General features: G+C 42.4%; 1 protein-coding gene across 5 annotated transcripts; it reads right to left on the reverse strand.

Annotated features, from left to right (window-relative positions):
• Positions 1-237: 237 nt before the first annotated feature.
• znf217.S (zinc finger protein 217 S homeolog) lies at positions 238-12468 on the reverse strand. Of its 5 annotated transcripts, none has more exons than XM_041578366.1 (6): positions 12370-12468; positions 5452-7022; positions 4032-4157; positions 2287-3720; positions 1810-1894; positions 238-488 (listed from the first exon to the last, which is right to left on the reverse strand). In XM_041578366.1, the coding sequence occupies exons 2-5, from the start codon at positions 6857-6859 to the stop codon at positions 1830-1832; spliced, it is 3033 nt and encodes a 1010-aa protein (XP_041434300.1). In that variant the 5' UTR covers positions 6860-7022; positions 12370-12468; the 3' UTR covers positions 238-488; positions 1810-1829. The 5 variants fall into 5 exon arrangements, with proteins under 5 accessions (XP_041434300.1, XP_018093674.1, XP_018093672.1 ...); XM_018238185.2 differs by having other exon boundaries at positions 12299-12418; XM_018238183.2 differs by lacking the exon at positions 12370-12468 and adding an exon at positions 12065-12261.
• Positions 12469-19341: the final 6873 nt, after the last annotated feature.

Consider the following 19341-nt stretch of genomic DNA (forward strand, 5'->3'; position numbering starts at 1 on the left):
CCTCATTTTCTTTTTTAATTAAAAGAAAAATATGTATTTTAATATTTCCTTGAGTTAGAGACCGTTCCAAAATAATTATGCAAACACAATCAAGTCACTAGATTTTTTTTTTTTCCCAACAAAAACGGATGGCGGAAGATGAATGGATATCGACGCATTTGCCAAGAAATATACCTTATTCTCTCTCCCTTGGAAAACAGCAGAAGTATGAAATAAAATAAATATATATACACAATATACAATAGTACAGTCTCCCCTTTTATTTGGTCTCTTAGGAAAAACAAAATTCAAAAATAGATATATTTATAAATATACACAAAACAATCTAGAACTTTTATAATACAGTATATCTGCAACAGAAACAGTCCAAAAGGGAAAAAGAAAACAAAAAAACATTAGTGTTATTTGTAGAAATAATCCGGTTCATTTTCAGTAGATTTTGGGAAGGAGTTCGGAGTCAATGGAAAGTCCCAAAAAACACGGAGGATCTGAAATGAGAAAGGGATAATAATCTAGATGAGACAATATAAAATGGACTGCAATAGGGAACAGTCTGCATCAACACCAAGGAGGAGAATTGTGTTTGATTCAGAAACTGGGAATGGATGTGTCGGAATCCTACGGTAAGAATAATCAGTCAGTCGTTCCCAAACTGTGAGGTCACACAAGGTGAATTGACTGGGCCAGATTAGAGTGGGGTATGAAGAGAATACCTATTTACTTATGAATATACTAAAAGCACAGCTTGACAGCCAGGGTGGAATTGGGGGCAAACACTTATTTGGTCTCCTAGATATTTGTTAGCTCTTAGGGCAGACACATACGTGGAGATTCGGGGATATTAGTCGCCCGGCGATAAATATCTTCCCGATGGCTAGAATCTAAATCTAGAGCGCTTTGTTTTCCGATGTCACCTCACAAGGAAACTTCGGGCGACTGTTTTTCGATGTCCTCTCACAAGGAAACTTTGGGCGGCTTCGGAAAATGAAGTGATCCGAGTGCCATCCCGCCGGCGATTTCGGTTCTAGCTGGTGGGAAGGCAGCTCGGGTAGATTAGTCGCCCAAAGAAGAGATGATTTGTTGCCGGGTGACTAAATCTCCCCAAATCATGTGTCTCTGCCCTTAACAAGGTTACAGATAAAAACCTTTCTATAGTTCTAAAAGGCCCAGCCTGAAGGCCAGTTAGGGGGAGATTTGGGGCGAGTGCTTATTTGTACCCTGGGTACCCCTGGAACTATAGCAGGGTGACTGTTACCCCAATGTTTCTATATATCTGTAACCTTGTTATGAGCTAAGGGGACCCAGTCTGAAGGTCAGTTAGGGGGAGATTTGGGGTGAGTGCTTATTTGTGTCTTGGGTACCCCTGGAACTATAGCAGGGTGACTGTTACCCCAATGTTTCTATATATCTGTAACCTTGTTATGAGCTAAGGGGACCCAGCCTGAAGGCCAGTTAGGGGGAGATTTGGGGTGTTTGTGTCCTGGGTACCCCTGGAACTATAGCAGGGTGACTGCTACACTACTGTTTTTAATATATTTGTAACCCAAGCAAAGGTTGACCCTCCAGAGTTATAAAGAAGAAAAAAAAAAAAAAAGCCTGACAAGTACTACAGTAAGGGTTAATACCCACTAGAGCCAGGCTACAAGCCAAATGTGAATATCAGAAATGCAGAGCCTTGTGATCTAGCCAAAGTGTATACGTGCTAAATCTACAGTTGCCACACCTGAACAAAAGAGGACAGTGGCTACATAGCCAAGTACTTCTCCAGTAAATAGGAAGTTATAGAGGAAAAACTAGAGTTTAACTCACCATTGTTATACTGGGAAAATCTAGGCTTTTTCATTTGGTCCAAACCCCCGCTTTGATACGTGCCGGTTTATAGGTGCTCTTTTTGCTGCGTGGAAGGAAAATAAAGCAGATTGTTAATTTCTTCTCGCTGTAAATTTGTACATGCAGAGCTCACCAACCAAATGGATCTAGATATTTGTCATGGGCAGCTACAGTTTTACCATCTAAAGCTGTGCCTCCTCTTTCTCCATAAATCACATTATACTAGCACAGCTACATCTTGCCCAGTTGAACAAGACATGGATTCCAATAAAGCTCAAGAAATTGAATGAAGTAACATTATAAATACATTACTGATCTTTTAAGTGCAAGTACAAAAGCCCTAAAGATCACAAAACGGCACTTTGTAAAACCAATCATTCAATACACACACACAGGAGAAGGAATATCCTAATCTACAATCAGTGCTGGGCCTTAAATTAAAAGTATTACACTTACCTTCCATAATGGAGGAAGGCTTCCGCCTGAAGGAAGGATCCAGCGCTCTGTAGGCTGGTCCAGCAGTTGGAGGAGCAGGAATGATTGGTCTCCAACGCGATTCGACAGCATGTGAACTACTGTGAGGCAACAAAGAGGCTCCAGAATTTAACAAGGATTTTTCCTGGAGAAGGAAGCTAGCAAGTTTTGAGTACGGAGGGTTTGGAACCACATTTGTCTTTGTTGGGTACACGGTAGAGTCAACACTAGGTGTATTGTGCTTAAGTCTTTTTGAGTAGGACTCACCACTTTCTAGATGGGTACTATTTAGCATTCTAGTGAAGGGATACTCCCCGGACCAAGAAGGTGCAAAAGAGTAAGGATAATCCTTTGGACTACTGTTTCTGCCGGGGTAAGGAATATTCCGAGATGTTACATTTTGTTCACTTTGCTGCATACGCTCAAGCAAATGACTAATTCCTTGTAGATCCGGCTGCATGTAACTGTGGTTAACCAGTGGAGGAGCACGGGTAGTAGGTCTTACATGCAGTTTATTAGGACCTTGTTCGGGGCTCTCTGATCCTGCAGCAGCTTTGTTTGGCAGAAGAGAAAGCTGTTTAGGCCTCTCGGGGTTGGTCTTCAGCTGCACTGATGGTGGAGCTTTGCATTTTTTCCCATACATTAAGGGAGGAACATCCGCACCACGAAGCACCAAAGGGCAACCAGTCCTTCTCATAGCCGCCATCTGAGCAGCAGTTTTAGGCCGAATATTTTTTGGAACAGTATCAGAATTGCTTTTGTGAGTCAGCCTCTGGTGCAATATCAATACTTCAGGGTATAAGGATTTGTAGCTACAGTAGGGACAGGTGCTTAAAGACAAGGCACTGTTTCTTGAAGGCACAAAACAATTTGAAGGCTTTAAGCAAAGGTTTAATGGCTGTACATCCTCTTTCGTGGGAAGTGAATTGTCCTGTACTTCCTCTTTTATAGAAAGTGAGGTGTGATGTACAACGTCTTTCTCACAAATACTCAAACTGTCGCACTCTTCTAGATTCCAATAAGCTGGACTTGGTACTTGTTGGTCACTACTTTGCTCGTCACAGAGTGGAACTGGCAACTCTTTGCTAAACACTTGGGTAGGGGTAGAGACTCTCTCCCTCTTTGAGATAATATTTTCCCTATGTTCAGAGGGTTGTCTGGAATTTCCTTGTCCCTTTGCAATTACACAGTCCTTTTTGGTAGGGTTAGAAATGATTTGCGTTGGTCTGGCTTCATTGCTTATGTGATCATCTACTGGCATTGGATCACCAGAGCCCTGAGAATTTCTTCCAATGCTTTTCACATGAGCATTAGAGTCTCCAGGCTTAAATTTGTGGTGTCTTTCTAAGTGGTACCGTAGAGAGGTCTTCTGAGCAGCTGCATAGTCACAAAATTCACATCTGTAGGGTTTCTCCCCTGAAACAAAATGGATAAACGATTCAGAACCTCAAGCAATAAAGTGACCCACAAAAAAAAACATATGCACATCACATGTAACACAATAGGAAGATTATAAAGAAGACTGCAGCCAGAGTATGTAGTGCCGAAGCTGCAAACTGTTTTCATAACACCTTTACTGAAGTCAAGAAGAAATATTTTTTCACCTTTAAATATTTATATTAAATAAAAACAAATGCAAAAACAATGCAGAAAATAAATGCAACAGTGCAGTTAAAAATAGCCAAACCGTGCAACACATCACAGAACAGTCGGTCGAGCAGACATACCAGTGTGTGTCCTGAGATGAATATTGAGGTAATAATTGGAACGAAAGGTTTTTCCGCAAAAGCTGCACTCTTTAGAGGTAGGGAGTCCTTTGGCTTTTAGTCTGACTTCACCATCTTCATTTTTGTCTAGTAAGAAAAACAGAAGTGAGTTAAGTTATGTACTTCCCATGCAAAGCTACATACAGGGCACATTCATTTTGATGCAGAGGGCACTTGCAAATCAGTCTTGTATTGTGAATTTAACACTCTATATTTACTGTATCTTGTAAATCAATCCCTAAACTCATATAAGGGACAGCAGCCCATGTGCTGGGAATAAGAAAAGGTGATGGGGAGCCACTGGGGGCAAACACAGATCATGCCTATAGGGATGCCGTGACCTTGGGCTGGTACAGAAGTCCAAGACATATGTTGTAACATGTCCTTTAAAATAACCTTTATCCTGTTTGTTGTGATCGGTCCATCTCTTAAACTGCCACCAGTAGAGTGTGCTAATTTTATCAATGAAATACACTGATTGCCGCACATTGCGCAACTAACAAGATAACACAGTTAAACATGTCATGTCCCAACAGGCCCAGAGTTTTAAGCACATTTTGATTTCACAATGGTCCATTAAAGCAGAAGGAATACCATTTTACACTTAGGGGTGCCAAAAGTTAGGCACCCCCAAGTGATAACTTTTACTTACCTGACACCCCAGGCCGGTGATCCTATCGATGCAGTAGAGTGAAAAGCAGAACCTTAATGAAAAAGCCGACTATTTCGCTCTACTGCGAATGTGTCTGAACCGGGAAATTTGAATGGTGAAGAAGCAGGAAGAGGATCGCTCTGTGGTGCTCGCTGGAAGAACTGCTTCTTCACTATTCAAATTTCCCAGGGCAGACGCATGCGCAGTAGAGCGAAGTAGCTGGCTTTTTTCGTTAAAGTACGGCTTTTCGTTCTACTGCGCATGCACAGCCGCGAGAAGACCCGACGAAGCAGAAAAAAGTTCATTGCCTGTTGCTCGCTAGAAGAACCCAGGGCCGGTGCAGTTTTCTGCTGATAGGAGCACTGGCCCTGGGTGTCAGGTAAGTAAAAGTAAATGGAATTCCTTCTCCTTTAAAGTCACCAGGTGAGGGTGCTTTTGAAAGTTAATCTTGCTGTATAGACACCGGTTGTTCAGCAGATGCACATACATAGCCACAATCTGCATGTGACGCATTCATCAGTGCTCAGTTGCGGTTATGCATATGCAAGGTCCAATATACATTTTTAACTATTTTGCTCTGATGTGGGCCAGCAAAAGCTACAGAAGAATTATAGAAGCAAAGGGTAGAGCATAGTACTGTGTTGCAACTGAATTTAAAGGGGAGTTAAGTGGTTTTGCAGAAGGTCAATAACTATTGTGAGCATTATACACATTTCTGTGTCATCTTACCAGTCTGCATAGTATCCCCCATAATATCTTCTGGTTCTTCTTCAGAATCTTCCTGTACTTTTGTTAGATCACCGGCACTGTCCTGAGTGACCTGATTGGCTATTGGGTCAGGATTCGGATCACAGACTGTTTGGTCATAAGAGATTTCATTGGCTCCAAAAACCAACAAGGCCCCCTCTCCTCCACTCATATTGGAAGACTCCGAATCACTCCTGCTATTTCTATGCACCCGTGAATGCAAAACAAGAGCATGGTAGGTTTTAAAGATTTTTCCACAGCAATTACAGAGAGTTGGCTTGTCCTTGGTGGCCAGTTTCTCTTCTTCCCCCTCTAACAAAGGCACTTTAACACAGTGCCCTCGTTTATCATGTTTATGAGGTAGAGTAGCATCTACATTACCCTTCACATTCTTATCAGCACCGGCTTTAAATTCCAGTAAAGGTTCCTTCTCTTTGCCGAGAGACAGGGCAACTTTGCCTTTAGTTGCCAACTGCCAATTTTGGTATGTGATGAATGGATCCAATTCTCCAATCGATTTGCTAATGCCAAGAACCTTCTTTGTGGTCTGAGCAGCTGGATTGAGGTTTAGAAAACTCATGAAGCCATGCTTTGGGGTGACTGCAGCATCTAGATCACAATTCTCTGATGAACTGGTGTTATCCTTGTGTGAGATAGAATGATTTGTATTATCCCCAGATAAACCAGAATCCTTGAAATGCATTTTACTGTGTTCCATGAGTGTGCATTTATCAGGGAAAAAGAATCCACAAATCATGCATAATTTATAGGGCGAAGTTGCGCTTTTGGGCTTCTGATCTTGCACAACATCGTTTATGGTCGCTGGCACCTCTTCGCCTGCCAGTAACTGCTTGTTTTTGGCCCCTGATCTGGTCGTATGGGTTCTCTTATGATTTTTTAAGAACCAGGGCTCTTTGAATCTTCTCCCGCAGATAGTACAGCAGTAGGTGAAGGAATCTTTGTGCTTTTTCAAGTGGGCGCCCAAGTCAGCAGAAAGCTCAAAAGTCTGACCGCAAACCTCACAGTCAAACCCCTCCTTCTCTTTCATCTCTTCTTTCACCAGAGGCAGCAGAACTTTTCGGCGCTTATCTAGAGGACCAAGGTACTCTGCCTCGACACGGAGGACTTCTGGCTCACAGAGGGTTGGCCTATGCTGGGCCAAGACATGTTTTCCTAGATCCTCATGATGTTTGTAGGTCTGGTCACAAAACATGCAGTCAAACGTCATGTCTCCCTCTGCCTGCATTAAAAAGGTTTCACGCAGGTTCTTGTGCGAAATCGTGTTGGTTCGTTTTAAGGTCAGAGAAGAATCAGGACTCTCCATCTGAGAGCCAATGGCACTGCCCACTCCATCTGGGCAATCAAACTCTGAAAGGGACTGGACTGGCATTTTTACCTTGAATGTTGGAAAACTCGGAAGGGGGAACTGGTTCGGGAATACTTAGAAATCAGGAAAATGCATGACTGTAGCTCACAAGCATACAATTAGTTCACGTGCTGCACAAAATTTATCTTCAATGTCCAAAAATCTTCATTAAGTGATCTGCTCGTACCTAAAAGAAATAACAAAAAGAGTAATATTAAATGGTGCCTTTCAAAATAAATATGCATGCCACAGAACTTTATATTTTGGGGCAATGTATTAAAATGTGAGCATACCACATTATAAACTCACTTTCTACTCATACCTATTGGACTTTTAGAAATGTATTTATCATTGGGCGGAAGGTTAGAGTTCACCATTTGATAAATACAATGCCAGGATCCCTTAAAGGAACAGTTCAGTGTAAAAATAAATACTGGGTAAATAAGAAAGGCTATCCAAAATAAAAAATGTTTCTAAAATAGATAGTTAGCCAAAAATGTAATGTATAAAGGCTGGAGTGATTGGATGTCTAACTCCTGCTTTTCAGCTCTAACTCTGAGTTAAGGTGGCCATACATAGAGAGATCTGCTGGTTTGGCAATTTCGCCAAACAAGTGGATCTCTCCCCGATATGACTACCTTGAGGTGGGCGATATCGGGCTGATCCGATCGTGGGCCCTAGGGCCCAATGTTCGGATCATAATGGAAGGTATACTGGTCAGATTGGACTGCATCAGTGATCCGATAGGATTTTTACCACTGCCCCATCAACACCTGGCCTACTCTCAGCCAGTTATCGATCGAGGAAGCCCGTCGGAGGGCCCCATACACAGGCCAATAAGCTGCCAACTCGGCCTTTGGTCAGCGACTTGAAGGGGGGCCACATGGGACATAACTGTTCAGTGAGTTTGCAATTGATCCTCAGCCTTCAGCTCAGATTCAAAAGCAACAGTTCTGACACATCTGCCCCCCCCCTCAACTCACTGATTGGTTACTGCCTGGTAACTAATCAATGGAAAGCTAGAGAGCTGCAAAGCAATGTTCTGGCTATTATGTTAGACATCCAGTCACTCCAGCCTTAATACATTACATTTTCGGCTAACTATCTATATTAGAAACATTCTTTATTCTGCACAGCCTGTCTATTTACGCAGTTTTTATTTTTATACTGAACAATCCTTTAAGGGCAGAGACACACGCTGCCAATCAGGGAGATTAGTTGCCCGGCGGCAAATCTCCTCTTCTTCCGGGCGACTAATCTCCCCAAATTGCCTCCCCTTCCTTCCAGTTGGCTAGAATGAAAATTGCCGGTGGGATGGCACTCTGAGCACTTCCTTTTCCAAAGTCGCCCGAAGTTGCCTCACAAGGAAACTTCGGGCGATTTAGGAAAACGAATTGCTCCGTGTGCCATCCCACCAGCAATTTTCATTCAAGCCGGCGGGAGGCAGTTTGGGGAGATTAGTCCCTGAAGACGAGGAGATTTGTCGCCAGGCAACTAATCTCCCCGAATCGCAGTGTGTGCCACTGCCCTAAGACTAAATAGCAAGTGGGTGATTTTTATCTGTGCTAAACTCTAATCTCACATTATGATAACTCTGCCCCTTAATCTCAAGAAGGGTAGATGCCATACTAAGCACTTTGCACAACAGAACAGCAGCATGCCTATTTGGCCACTAGAGGTGGCGGTGTACTGAATCCTGAGGAGAACAGTAGCCTGCTTGCCTTTTCAATAGCCTCTCCTATTCGAATGCATAACTGAAAAGATCTACATTTAAATACACTATGCACTTGTATTATTCTGTTCTCCTCCACTGAATATTTCACAATAAGGCACCTTTTTTTCTTCAAGTACAGGTACCAATAAGGTATATTTTAATTTTAAACACATGTACCAATAAATGCTGCTGAGGTTTTCATGAATAATAACGGATTTTGAAAGGGACTGACAAATATTTTGTGCAATCCACTTCCCCTTCTGCTGAAGGGCTCTTACAGACGAGCGTTTGAAGCTGCGCTCCCCTGCGTTCCGTTTTTACGCGTTCAGCCGCAGGGGAGCGCAGGAGTAGACAGTTTTTTTCAATGGGGCTGTACTCACACAGGTGCACGTAGGTGCCGAACGCAGTTGAGACGCAACATGCTGCATTTTTCCTGCGTTTGGCGCCTACATGCGCCTGTGTGAGTACAGCATCATTGAAAAAAAATGAATGCGTCTACTCCTGCGCTCCCCTGCGCTGAACGCGTAAAAACTGAACGCAGGGGAGCGCAGCTTCAAACGCTCGTTTGTAAGAGCCCTAACATTAACTCGCTCCTTAATTCCGATTATAAAAGAACAGCTGGACATTATTCAGAAATAATCATAGAAATGTGCAAAATAAGTTCAAAAATGCATATTCTAGTATACAAGTTCTGAATAGGTGTAACCGCTAAAGCAATTAGAAGCTCAGAGATAACATTGGCCAGTAGGGAAGCTAAAACTTAAGTTGTGTTTTAAAATGTGCATTATAATTAGTAGTGTCTTATCAACACCTCACCCTACCCCCACCCTAATCACCAACACCCCTTTCTGAAAAGAATAGAAAAGAATCCTTTGAACTGGTAAAGATTTGCTGTTCCCAACCCAAATTAGGAAAGCATACCCCAATAATAATATTAACTTGTCCTTTAAAAAAAAAAAATTCCCAGTGCTGCTGAAAGAAATGAAAGGAGTCAGTGCGTTGCTAGTTAAATAGTATAGTTCAGGGCAATGGCTTTTTACACAATTCCCCTCCAAACTATAAACACTCTTCTATACTTTGTTTGTACTCTATATTGATTTTAAAGAGATCCAACTGGTTCTGCAGAAGAAAAAGAGACAGAAAAAGGGGGACAAAAAAAAAAAAAAAAGAAAGTCTGTAAGCCATACTAAATGAATCCCTTTGTTGCCAAAGGGCCATCAACACATTGCTTTGCAATACACAAAAGCCCCCGGCCACCCCCTCCTCCTCCCTACACCTGGCAGCATGGTTCAATCTATGCACTTCTCAATAACATGGGAAAAAAAAATAAGTTTCCAAGAGATATCTCCCAATCATTCAGATTTCATAGATGAAGAAAAGAGGAAAGCAGATAAAGCTATTAATCTAACCTACTCACATGCATTAGGAAGGATAAGATATCAAGGCTGGCGGACATATTGCAGAACAGTGTAACTGACTCCTGTTTCTCTCCCCAAACACATTAGGGAAGGCCTTAGAAATAGCAGAAGAAGCCCTTTAACTCTTTGTAAACCAAAGGCTGGAGAGAATGGGGGGGGGGCAAAGAAGGTTAACCCCTTAGATACTGGAGAGACCTCCAACTATACTCAACATTTAGGTCAGTCTTTAAAACAGACCCACTCATTTATCTATCTATCTATCTATCTATCTATCTCTATATAGATCTCATATATATATATATATATATATATATATATATATATATATATATATATATATATATATATATATATATATATATATATATATATATATATATATATATATATATATACACACACATATATATACACACACACATATATATATATATAGCTGCCTACAAGGGATTTTATATATATATATTGTATAGCACTGTAAACACAAACCTTAGGGTAGTTATATAGCTATATAAAACATGTAAATATACTAAGCTTAATATATATATATATATATATATATATATATATATATAGATATATAGATAGATAGATAGATAGATAATCCCTTGTAGGCAGCTGCACTCTGATCCAGATTTTTGGAGTTATTGTGGGTGCTAGATAATAAATGCAATATGATACAATGAAAATTGGAGTGCGGCTCTATTTGGACATATATATATATATATATATATATATATATGTGTGTGTGTGTATATGTGTAGGTCTAATATAATAATAATAATAAGAAGAAGAAGTGAGAAGTGTATAAGCCATGGCACAGACTTCAATCTTAGTGTTCCTTCACTTCCTATTTTCACTTTGCTGTTGTGAACTGCTGCTTCCTATAGAATGAGAGACAGAAAATGCTTTCAAGGTCATCTCGCAGAATGCCCCAAACTGGCAGATCAGCAGACTCTCCTACCTTGTGCTGCAGGGGGAACACACAGCTGACAGTGTAACCTTTAGAGCATAATGCTCAATCCAACACAGCAAAGAAGGAGAGAAAGAAATCCCAAGTGCTACGCGAGTCTCTCTCTATCCAATGGTATAGTAGCCTCCCCAGCACTTGCATAACAAACCTGTCCCAAGAACCTATTAATTACAGACGCCGCTGAAAGTCTACAGCTCGCAGAAAGAAAGAAAGACAGACACAGAGAGAGAGAGAAAGATAGACAGACAAACAGAGGAAGACAAAGACAGAGTGAATGAAAGAAAGGGTTTCCTGATGGGCTTTAAATGGACACAATGAAGAAGCAGCCGCTACATTGTTACAAGATTCTGCATATAGGGAACTTACTGGCTATCATCAGATCTAGTTCTCCTAAATCAATCAAAAGGAGAACTTTTCATACACAACCCCCCCCCCCCAAACACACAGATTACCTCTCTCCACCCCCCCCCCTCTATCTGAAGCCCCCCTGATGGGCAGTTCAGTCCCAGCCTGGTGTTATTATCTGCTTTCCCACAAACAAGGGATAGACCTGGGGAGTTTAAATATTAGCACACACACACACATTATACATACTATAATATGCTTAGCCACATGTATTCTTCACTGATCAAACAATATGTGCCTGCAATATAGCAATATAAATATATATACACACACACACACACACTATACACACTATAATATGTATAGCCACACACTTTCTTCACTGATCAAACTATATGTGCCTGCAAAATATATATATATATATATATATATATATATATATATATATAAAAATATATACACACACAGTATATAGATAGTATAGATGGCATATATAAACATAGACTAATAATGTGATATTGAAAAGTTTAATCACCCCCACCAGTAGCAGAGAAAGAGCCATGCAGAAGTAGCAGCAGTGGGAATCCCTGAGAGTTGGTGGGAGGAGAGTGACTATATGAATAAAGAGATATAGATAAGTATATATATATATATATATATATATATATATATATATATATATATATATATATATATATATATATATATATATATATATATCTATATATATATATCTATATAGTAAACCCCCCCCCCCCACTGCTAGTAGTGATACAGACCTGATTGGAGGCAGCAGTAGTAGTAACAGCAGCAGCAGAAGAAGAAGAAGAAGGAATCCCCAGGCGGCAGTGAGGAACAGGCAGTTAGTAGTGACTGCTGTCGATGATCTGATAGTAAATAAGGAGGAGGGCTGAAGGCAGAAGTTTGCAGCTTCCCTCCCCCCCCCTCCCCGGCTGTTGGAGGATGAGGACGATGAAGAAGAAGAAGAATAGAAGAGGGTGGGGGCTCTTTACCTTTCTCTAGTTATTTTCATCAAATCAGTCAGTTTGGTTGGGTTGAGGGGGGGAGGTTACATTAGCTGTACCTGCTTCTTCTTCTTGTTCTTCTTCTTGTTCTTCTTCTTGTTCTTCTTCTTGTTCTTCTTCTTATTTTGGGAAGGCACTTCCTGAGTGTGAGGGGGGGGAGCACTCAAACTCATCTTCTTTATACTCTATGTCCTTTGCCTGATCCCGCCCCCCAAACTTGTATTGTGGCCCTTACCCGTCAGCATTAAACCCTACTAATAACACTCACCCCCCCCTTCATATATAGATCTTTGTATGCAAATCCACACACACACGTTTATATAGAGTTATAGGAAACATACAAGTGACTATACACACACACAGATAAATGCAAATATTATATATACACACACAGAGATATATATACATACACACACCTAGATACATATATTATATGTACACACGCACATAGATACATATATATATATTTATATTATACACAGACACACACAGACACACATATATAGACAGTGAGAGAGGGTTATATAATAGAATATCAATAGGATTGTGTGTGTGTGACTTAAAGGAATTGCACAATCCCAAAATCTTCTCCCCCCAGCAACAAAGAAAGCAGATGAGTTGTACAGGTTATCAGCTCCTCCCCCTTAATCTCACCCACCCCTCCAAACCAAAAAAAAAATACTGTTCCGCACATTTTACATGTATAACAGCCCCCCAATAAAGCAGTAAAACTAAAGATATAGTTGGTTTGGTTTCAACCATTTGTACATTTTGGTTACCCCCCCCCCACACACCTTTTGGTGATCCCCTGCCCCCCAGCTGGGATTACCAGCCCATACCTTCAATGTGTGGCTAAATACTTTGGGGAAACTTTGGGGGTACAGCTAGGGTTGCCACCTGGCCGGTATTTTAAAGGCCTGGCCGGTAAAAATGATGGTTGATCCCAATGTTATTAATAGGGAAAAACATAGAACAAGAATATAGGAAGGCTGGTATTTTTTTCCAGAAAAGGTGGCAACCCTAGTTACATCACATGTAGTAATAATTGGTATAGGAGGTGTATAACCTCTTAACATCTCCCTTAAAGGAGAATTCAACCCTAAAATTAAAAAACCCCTACCCCCATCTAGGGTTGCCACCTGGCCAGTATTTTACCAGCCTGGCCGGTAAAAATGATGGTTGATCCCAATGTTAATAGGGAAAAAAGATAAATATATATAGAAAGGCCGGGGGCAGAAAAGAAAAGGGTGGGACGTGACGCAAAAAGGGGCGAAGCCGATGAGGGGCGCCATAAAAGGGGCGGAGCCACGTGGAGTAGCATCAAAAAAGGGGCAGAGCCATGGGGGAGTAGTGTCACAATAGAGGCGGGGCCACCACCCGAAGCCGACGAAAATGTACGTTTTCATCGGCGGGCAGGGGATTTTGTAAATGGTATTACAAATTACCGGCAATGTAGCAATGGTATTACAAATACCGGCCCCGGCAGGTGTTTTACTAGCTATGCCGGTAGCAACCCTAGCCAGGGGCGTAACTATAGAGGAAGCAGACCCTGCGGTTGCAGGGGGGCCCAGGAGTGTAGGGGGCCCAGTGAGACCCTAATTAATTAGCAATTTTAATATATCTTGGTAAAATAGGCCAACTTACAAATATTTTGGGGCCCTAAATTGAATTTGCTATGGGGCCCAGTAACAACTAGTTACACCACTGACCCTAGCCCTTACTCACGGCCGTGCGCTGCCCTGCGTTCCGGTTTTATGCGTTGAGCCGCAGGGGAGCGCAGGAGTAGACACACTGAATTCTTTTCAATGCGGCTGTACTCACACAGACGCATGTAAGCTCCGAACACAGGTTGGAACGCAGCATGTTGCATTTTACCTGCGTTCGGCGCTTACATGCGTCTGTGTGAGTACAGCCGCATTGAAAAGAATTCAGCGCATCTAATCCTGCGCTCCTGTGGTTGAACGCATAAAATCGGAGCGCAGCTTTAAACGCCCGTGAGTAAGGGCCCTAACAAAGTGGCTGAAGATGGGGCCAGTGAACTCTGTTGCCTGAATCTGCCCCGAAGGGTAAGTAAAACGTTAGGGGCATTTGCCCGGGTAACACAGGCTGGGGGAGGAGGGAGTGGGGTAGTTTTTTTAACGTTAGAGTTGAATTCTCCCTTTTAGTAAGTTATAGAATGGCTTATTCTAAGCAACTTTTCAACTGGCCCTCTTTTTATTAAATTTTTTATAGTTTTTTAATTATTTGCTTTCTGATTCTTTCCAGCTTTCAAATGGGGGTCACTGACCCCCATCTAAAAAAAAAAAAAAAAAAAATCTGAATGCTCGGTAAAGCTACACATTTATAGTTAGTGTGACGTTTATATTACTCGCCTTTCTATTCAGGTTCTCTCCTATTCATATTTCAGTCCAGGGTCGGACTGGGAGGCCCGGGCCCACCGGGACTGCTGTCCAGGGGCCCCCCGCCGACCCCCGCCCACTACTAAAACCTGTCGGCCCAGCTGTTCGGCGCGCATACGCAGCAACGCCGTTCGGCACGCATGCGCAGCAACGCCGTTCGGCGCGCATGCGCAGGCGGCGCTGCGCATCGCCGCAAATAAAAAAAAAATTTGCGATTGGAAATATCGGGAGAAGGGTTCTGGCCCGGCGGGACTGCTGTCCAGGCGCATCAAAGCCGCTCGGCGCGCATACGCAGCAACGCCGTTCGGCGCGCATGCGCAGCAACGCCGCTCGGCGCGCATACGCAGCAACGCCGTTCGGCGCGCATGCGCAGCAACGCCGTTCGGCGCGCATGCGCAGGCGGCGCTGCGCATCGCCGCAAATAAAAAAAAATTTTGCGATTGGAAATATCGGGAGAAGGGTTCTGGCCCGGCGGGGGCCCACAAGGGTCGGGGCCCACCGGGTTTTTTCCCGGTATCCCGCCGGGCCAGTCCGACACTGTTTCAGTCTCGTATTCAAATCAGTGCCTGGTTACTAGGGTCATTTGGACCGTAGCAACCAGACTGCTTAAACTGCAAACTGGAGTCCCCGCCGAATAAAAATCGAAATAACTGATAAAACAACTAATAATAAATAAAAATGAATTCCAATTGCAAATTGTCTCAGAATAACCTTAATTTAAAGGTGAACAACCCCCTTCAGTACAGCAGGAATACTTGGGTAGGGGATCCAATCACCTATAATGTCAGCAGCCTATTATACATAGTAGAAATGTTGGGGGGTCCCTTTTCCCTCAGAAGTCCCCTAAACTCACTGGGAGATCAAATGTCCTTTACCTTTAGCTCCACCCCCATTTATATGGATGGAACATTCTTGGGGGGGAGGTTAAAAACGCGTAAAATGACAATAACTGGTCTCTGAACATTCCCTGACGTGCAGCAGAAATACTGGGGGATACAATTGATATTGGGGTCTTTTCTGCGCTCAGCAACCACCAGATAAACCTGTAAAACTTTAATTGGAGTTTTTTGCTCAGGTTGAAGAACTCCCCCAGCTAGAAAACAGAATAGAGGGGTCCCAGCACTTCTAGTTCCCCTTATGGTGACACCTCACACTCATGATGATGCATTAGGCACTAATAGGTATATGATGTCACGTGGGCGGTGGGTTAGCCATGAACGAAGCAGCACTGTGGCACCTCACCTCACACTCACTGCACAGCTGTTGCTCTCTGCGCAGGCACGGCTACACGGGAGCGCGCTGCAGGTCGGGGAGCGCGCGCGGCAGTTAGACCGTTTGCCCGTATCTTGACTTTATTGTCACTGGGCGGCGGGAAAAGGAGGGGGGTCATGTGACTCACTGAGCCGTTTCAGTCAGAAAATGCCACAACTATAGGATAATAAACGACTTCCCAGCCCTTTTATTACGTTCCCTTGTTAACCCCTAACACACCACAATGGCCTTTGTCATGAAAAAGTCACTTATATACAATTATTATAAAGTGATGTGGTAATGGATAAACTAAATGCCATTTTGTTACATTTACAGTATGACAGCTGCAGGCAGAAGGAAAGCACCACATGATTCTGCATCTGCAGACATGTTGTTTAATACATGTGGTGGCTGCTGTTTGGTTGTGTCTGTGTATAGCAGCTCTATAGGCCGTAATATTGGGGTCTCCTTCTGTTTCCCCATCTGGAGATGGGGGCAGGAGGTGACAGCAGGTAGGACAAGATGGAGATTTAATAAGAGCAAGATGTGGAAGGACAAGAAGGCAACATGGAGATAGGGTTGCCACCTGGCCAGTATTTTACCGGCCTGGGCGGTAAAAATGCTGCTCGGTGACGATGTTATTAATAGGGAAAAACCATAAAAATATAGGATGCCTGGTATTTTTTTCCAGAAAAGGTGGCAACCATATATGGACATTATGACCAACCATCATTTTTACCGGCCAGGGCGGTAAAATACCGGCCAAGTGGCAACCCTAGATGGAGATAGGAGAGGAAAATAAGGCACAGTGGCGTAACTAGATGTTACTGGGCCCCACATCAAATTCATTTTATGGCCCCCAACATAACCACATGTTGCCCTTTTTTACCAATATATATTGAAATTGCTCATTAATTAGGGCCTCATGGGGCCCCTATACCTCCTGGGCCCCCCTGCAGCCGCAGGGTCTGCTTCCTCTGTAGTTACACCCCTGATAAGGCAGTAGGACAAAATGGAGATCAGAACTACAGCCTGAATGGATTCAGGCAGGGGTGTAACTCCAGATAGGGTTGCCACCTTTTCTGGAAAAAAAATACCGGCCTTCCTATATATTTATCTTTTTTCCCTATTAATAACATTGGGATCAACCATCATTTTTACCGGCCAGGTGGCAACCCTAACTCCGGGCGCCCTGGACACCCTGTGAAAAATAAAAACTCTGGCAAACTAAGGTGGCCACATTGGGATCAACCATCATTTTTACCGGCCAGGCCGGTAAAATACTGGCCAAGTGGCAACCCTAGATGGAGATAGGAGAGGAAAATAAGGCAGTAGGACAAAATGGAGATCAGAACTACAGCCTGAATGGATTCCGGCAGGGGTGTAACTCCAGATAGGGTTGCCACCTTTTCTGGAAAAAAATACAGGCCTTCCTATTTATTTATCTTTTTTCCCTATTAACAACATTGGGTTCAGCCATCATTTTTACAGGCCAGGCCGGTAAAATACAGGCCAGGTGGCAACCCTAGGTAGGGGTAGGGTTTTTTTTAACTTTAGGGTTGAATTCTTCTTTAAGGGAGGAAAATAAGGCAGTAGGACAAAATGGAGATCAGAACTACAGTCTGAATGGATTCCGGCAGGGGTGTAACTCCAGATAGGTTTGCCACCTTTTCTGGAAAAAAAATAGCGGCCTTCCTATATATTTATCTTTTTTCCCTATTAATAACATTGGGATCAACCATCATTTTTACCGGCCAGGTGGCAGCCCTAACTCCGGGCGCCCTGGACACCCTGCGAAAAAAAAAACTCTGGCAAACTAAGGTGGCCACATTGGGATCAACCATAATTTTTACCGGCCAGGCCGGTAAAATACCGGCCAAGTGGCAACCCTAGATGGAGATTGGAGAGGAACATAAGGCAGTAGGACAAAATGGAGATCAGAACTACAGCCTGAATAGATTCCGGCAGGGGTGTAACTCCAGATAGGGTTGCCATCTTTTCTGGAAAAATATCGGCCTTCCTATATAATCTTTTTTTCCTATTAATAACATTGGGATCAACCATCATTTTTACCGGCCAGGTGGCAACCCTACCTACAGCTGGCCATAGATGTTCAGATTTCATTCCTTGTACAGCGAACGATTGATTATCGATCGTTTGTTACGATGCAATGATTTAAAACCAACCAATCAATGTTCTGTTTTACTATTACAGAGAAAAAGCAAATCATTTTAAAAAATTTGAATTATTTCATTAAAATGGAATTTATGGGAGACAGCCTTCCCATAATTCTGAGCTTTTTGGATAATGGATTTCCGGATAATGGATCCCATACCCTGTGTATATTTCTGTAACATTTTTACTAGAGTTTTACACATAGTAAGGCTGTAAAAAAGGCACAAGTCCATTGAGTTAAACATTTTACTGACATCAAGGGCAGTTCCAGCACCACTTATTGCCAACACCTCAATCCACTAAAATATAGAATTCATTGTTATTGGCAGTTAAAGACTTCTCAGAAGAAAAGCAAACAAACACAATTGTGTAGAGCATTGCAGTATTTTGAGCGATGCCAAAATGAATCAGCGATTTATGTGATTTATGTGAAGCATAGCAAGGCAAAAGAAATACATGTGCCGTGTATTTAAAATATTCAGAATTTCAATATGATTTGGCTTATTTAATAACCAAAAACTGCCCAGCATTAATTGTAAGTGCACAAAAAGGAAAATGTTTAGAAAATGGAGGTGGAGTGATGACAGAATCTCTGTGAATTTAATTTTCTTTTAACTAGGATAAGTTGATAAAAAATTAAAGAATTAAGGTTAAAAAAAAGACTGGCAGGCAAATTACTGAGCAGGAGGAAGGGAACAAGGCAGAATAGTTTATTGACTCGGCTAAATTGCTGCTACTGTAAAATGATCTCCTAACACCAGGAACACAAGTCAGAAGCACATAAACACAGAATGTTTGGCCAATTGTACATTCCTGTGTAGCTACAGGTTTTATGACAACTCACAGGGCAATCAAAAACACTTTTTTCAAGTGTGTTTGTGATATTTCATGGGGCTGCTGTATGCTTTGCAATGTTTAGAAGATTTCTGCCGAGAAGGTTGTGCAAAAAATAAATCCTACCCTACAGAATACAGGGGCAAACAGTATCTTCCTTATTCCTGCCAAAGTGCCCCAAAACTGTATCTTCCTTATTCCTGCCAAAGTGCCCCAAAACTGCCTACTTCTGATAAGTCCTGCAATGCCAAAGTTTCTTTTACCCAGGGAGTTATAAATAAAATATGTACCAAAAAGTCTTTACCACTGCCACTGGCAGCATAGATATTCGCCTGCACAATTTTGCAGGAAGAGTTTGCTCATAGCTTGTAC

This window comes from Xenopus laevis, chromosome 9_10S, assembly GCF_017654675.1.
Source record: "Xenopus laevis strain J_2021 chromosome 9_10S, Xenopus_laevis_v10.1, whole genome shotgun sequence".
NCBI lineage: Eukaryota > Metazoa > Chordata > Amphibia > Anura > Pipidae > Xenopus > Xenopus laevis.